This window comes from Suricata suricatta, chromosome 15 (genome assembly GCF_006229205.1).
Source record: "Suricata suricatta isolate VVHF042 chromosome 15, meerkat_22Aug2017_6uvM2_HiC, whole genome shotgun sequence".
Taxonomy (NCBI): Eukaryota; Metazoa; Chordata; class Mammalia; order Carnivora; family Herpestidae; genus Suricata; species Suricata suricatta.
This window is the reverse complement of record NC_043714.1, coordinates 77,174,735-77,178,894: the sequence shown is the minus strand read 5'-3', so window position 1 is coordinate 77,178,894 and position 4,160 is coordinate 77,174,735. Positions and strand designations below refer to the sequence as shown.

The following is a 4,160-nucleotide window of genomic DNA, read 5'->3' as shown; positions in this document are numbered from 1 at the left end:
ATTGCCGTTGAGGGTGTAAAATATTCTGTGATTAAATGTGACGATGTGTGCACAATACTGTGAATATAGTAAAAAACACCAAAATGACGGATGTTATGTGAATTTTATCTAATTTAAACTCAGGTTTGACTTAAATGAGAGGGATGATGAGGGCAAAGGTCTCACTTTTCGGTCCCCCTCACGTCACTTTTCTGACACAACCACACGTGCGTGGGGAGTGACAGCCTCAGCACGGAGGTCCCCGGCCAGTTCGAGGCGGTCGCCGGCTGGCTCCCAGCCTGTCCCCGCTCGGATGTCAGCACGCGGGGAGACCTTCCAGCGCTGGTGTGAGGTCGGCCCAATTCTGAGGGGGGCCTGCAGTTCACGCCCGACTTGTCCGCCTGGCCCACCCGGGCACTGGGCACAGACTCCGTCCTTGGGCCACGACACCCGCGGGCCACCTCTTCGCCAGCTCCCTCTCGCTTCCATCGTCACCCCCTCAGAGCTGAAGCCTGGAGTCATGGGTGGCCCCGGGTGCCTGTGGGCGGAGCGTAGCTGTGGCCTCTCTCTCAGCAAACTCCTACACGGCCCCCACAACTGCTTTCCTTTCATTAAAATAGTCAGTCTCTGGGGTGCCTCAGTGGCTCAGTCCGTTGAGCAGTCGAGCATCTGACTTAGGCTCAGGTCATGATCTCATAGTTCCTGAGTTCAAGTCCAGCATGGGGCTCTGTCTCCCTCTCTACGCCCTTCCCCTGGTCACACTCATGTGCCTGTTCTCACTCTCTCTCTCTCTCTCTCTCTCTCTCTCTCTGAAAAATAAACTAAAAGAATAGTCTCTGGTCGCTAGGGCAACAGGATGCTTCCGTCTCCCTGTGAGATGATATCTAAAGAGGAAGAAACAGATCAGATGCTAAAACCACAAAGAAAACTCTAGGTAGGCAGAACCCAAACAGTAATGCGCTTTATTTCTCTCCTGTGACAACGTGCAAATGGGTAACCGGCCACCCTGGGGCCCTGGGACGCAGTGGGCCTGGCTCACAGGGAGGAAAGCAGAGTGACCTTGCTCTGAGGAATGAGGGGAGAGATGGGACCCTCGGGAGGGCTCCTCACGTCAGCGCGCGGCCGGCGAGGAGCGAGGCGAGGCTCAGGAGCCACGTTGCTGACTCCCCCAGGCACACAGCCCCCTCCAGCTCCTCCTCCAGAGTCGAGTCCTCTGGGATGTCCCTCTCCATGTTACTGGGGCCTCCCTCGTTGCAGGTCATGGTGCTGCAGCAGCGGACGAAATAGAAGCTATTAGTTCTTAAGGCTCTTGGGGCCTCCGGGGGCACCTCAGCTTCATACAAAAATGTGCAGTTGCTCGTACAGTTCTTGTAAACGAGTAGTTCTCGAGGGTTCAAACCTTAAAAAGCAGAGACGAAAATCATCGATTTCAGGATTTCCGCTTGCCGGTAGCAAACCACAGCTCCCCCGCTGCCCGGCCCCCGCCCTCCTTCCACCTGCCCGAGCGACCACACTGCCTAGAGTTCTTCCCCGAGAACGTCCAAGAGGGGCCACCAGAGGGGCGGTCTCCTCCACGGACAGCGTCCCCTGGGGAAGACTCTGTCCACTCTGCCACCTCATCTCTGCCTCGGCCTCTCTCTGCATAGGATCATGGCGCCGTGGCACAGGGCTGCACAGAGGAGTCCTGTCCATTATTTGTCCTAAGAACCCCAGGGCTCTAGAAATAGAATGGAGACCGGCAAACGCGTTTTGCTCATGTCCCACCTGGAGGGGAGGCTCCTGTCCACGTGGCCCTCCCCTGATGCTGTGCGGTTGGGGGTGGCCCTCTAGGACGAGCCCCTGCCGGAGACCCTCGGCCCAGGTCCCCAGCTCCTGGTCCATCATGTAAACCTCGACATGCCCTTGATCCCACCCTGCTCCCCAGCGCGGACGGGGGGCCACATCCCAGCAGGGTCCCCCAATTCCTGTGGTCGCCTTCACCGGGGGGCTCGCCTGACAGCCCTGGCCCACCGTCCAGCCTGAGTCCTTAAGATGCACGGGCCTCGTGAGCAAGGCAACCTCTGAGGCCTCCCTCAAGAGGCCCGAGGTAAAGTCCTCGACCCTCCCTCACGCCCCCTGCTGCCCTCGGGAGCCCACTATACATGCCACTTCCTCCCGGGCACCTGCCGCCTTGGATCCATCCGCCGCGGCGCCGCGGTTACAGAGAAGGAGCTCGCGGCCCAGCTGCCATCACGTGCTGGCTTGCCTCTGCCACGTGACGGGCGCTGGGAGTCCAGCTTCCTGCGGACCAGCGCGCGATCAGAGCCCGACGGCGGGGACTGGATGTCGGGAAGCGCTCACAGCCGTGGGGCCGGCACGTGCCCAAGACACAGAACCGGGGGAAAACCACCATTTCCTGCCTCTGTTCCTCCATCAGGCCCTGGAGGCAGCCACGGCCAAGAGAAGAAATGTCTGCATTTCCAAGCCTACATGTTACTTTTGTCTGGTTTTGAACTTTGGGAATAGGAAATCCCGCATTGTCTGTTCAGGGGTCCGGCTTCTTTTCTCTACGTTGTGTAGGTGCCGTGCATGGTCAGCGAGGTGAATGGCTTACTCTCCCCATTGGACACTTTTCCACTGATGAATATTCCACCGTTGACCGCTGAGGGGCGTCGGGGCTCTTTCTGGCTGTATCTGCCCCTAAGAGGGCTGCACAGAACATTCTGGGCCTCCTCTTGAGGTGAGCCCGCCTGAGCTCTTCATAGGGTGCTGAGTGCTGAGTCCTTTAGACGCATACCCATGGCTTTCACAGACACTGGTGCCGAGTTCTCCGGAGCGGGCGAGCCTGTTTGTTCTCCAAGACTCGTGTCCACCGCAACATCCTGCCCCCGGGAGGGGCCGTCTGTGAACGCTTAGTCATTCCTCGTGCGGTCGCCGGGCCGTAGTTCTGAGCTGCATTTCCACCGGAAACCTTCAAGCCGAATGACTTTTCTTACCTTTAGTACCGTTTGGGTATCATTTTCTGGAAAACAGCGTCAAGCCTTTGGCTCCATGTTCTACTGGAGGATCTGCCTGTTCAAGCACTGGCTCCCAGGAAGCAGTTCATTCCACACGCGGACTCCGGGCCTGGAGGCAGACGGTGCGCCCGCGCCTTCTCCTGGCCGGCGGCGGCGTTTCTCAGGCTCCTCAGCGTCCTCTCGGGGGCAGAAGCTGTGGATTTTTATGTGACCCCATTTACCGCCGTGCTTTTGTTTTCATAAATTCTTAATGATCCAAAGGAAACATTCCTCTACATTTTCGTCCAAACAAAAAAAAATCAAAACAAAACAGGAGCCGTTAGTTCTTCAGTGTTGACACGGAGATCTGGGAAGAAGCTGAAACTGCTTCTTTGGGGTAAATGAGGTGTGTAATTCCCCTCCCCACACTGGGGCGTGCAGACAGGGCTCCCCCACCGCCCGCAGGGGCAGCGTGCTCAGACCCCTTCCCCCCCCCACCCTCCCTTCTGTTTCTCGGTCCTGACACCAACGCTAGACCGTGTAAATCGAAGAGATGAAGAATCCGGACAGTTAGGAGGGCAAGTCCTCTAGCCCCCCCTTCTCCCACAAGATTGCCTTGGACCCTCCGACCCTCCGGATTTCCAGGAACATTTGAATGTTTTAAACCAACTTGCCCAGCCCCGCCCCCCGCCCCCGCACACTCATCTGGGGAGACCCTGATGGGATCTCATGGAATCCGTGGATGAATTTGGGGGGAGCAGCCGTCCCGACCTCTACTGGGCCGCACCGTCCATGAGCTTGGAGCCGTTACCTGGCTTAAGTCTCTCACTTCCGTTGTGTTCGCAGCTTCGATGCGGAATCTTGCAGAAATCTGCTTGTGTTTCTGTCCAGGTAACGGCGTTTTTCAAATGCTATGGGGTTTCGCACATTTCATTTTCCATTTGTTCAGTGTTGCTGTATAAATGTACTATTGAGGTTTTAAATCGATTTCTGAGTACTGACCGTGTATTCAGGGCCATCGCCCACGGCGTCTTCCATCCGGAGTCCGTCGTCCTCGGGGAAGAGTAGCTGTTGGCTTCCTTGTTCCCGGCCACCAAGGATGTGGCTGCGTCCTGTCTCCCTGTGACCTCACTGCACCGCCAAGAAGGCCGCTTCCCGGGGGCGGAGGTGGTGACGGCGGCATGTTTCCCACCACTGTCCCCGCAA

General features: G+C 57.5%; 1 protein-coding gene across 1 annotated transcript in view; it reads right to left on the bottom strand.

Annotated features, from left to right (window-relative positions):
• Nucleotides 1-908: 908 nt before the first annotated feature.
• GML (glycosylphosphatidylinositol anchored molecule like) overlaps nt 909-4,160 on the bottom strand; it is a 15,429-nt gene continuing 12,177 nt past the window's right edge. The window contains exon 5 of the mRNA XM_029924052.1: nt 909-1,378. Within this exon, the coding sequence (XP_029779912.1) occupies nt 1,086-1,378 (293 nt within the window). The 3' untranslated portion in view covers nt 909-1,085. The remainder of the gene's footprint in view (nt 1,379-4,160) is intronic.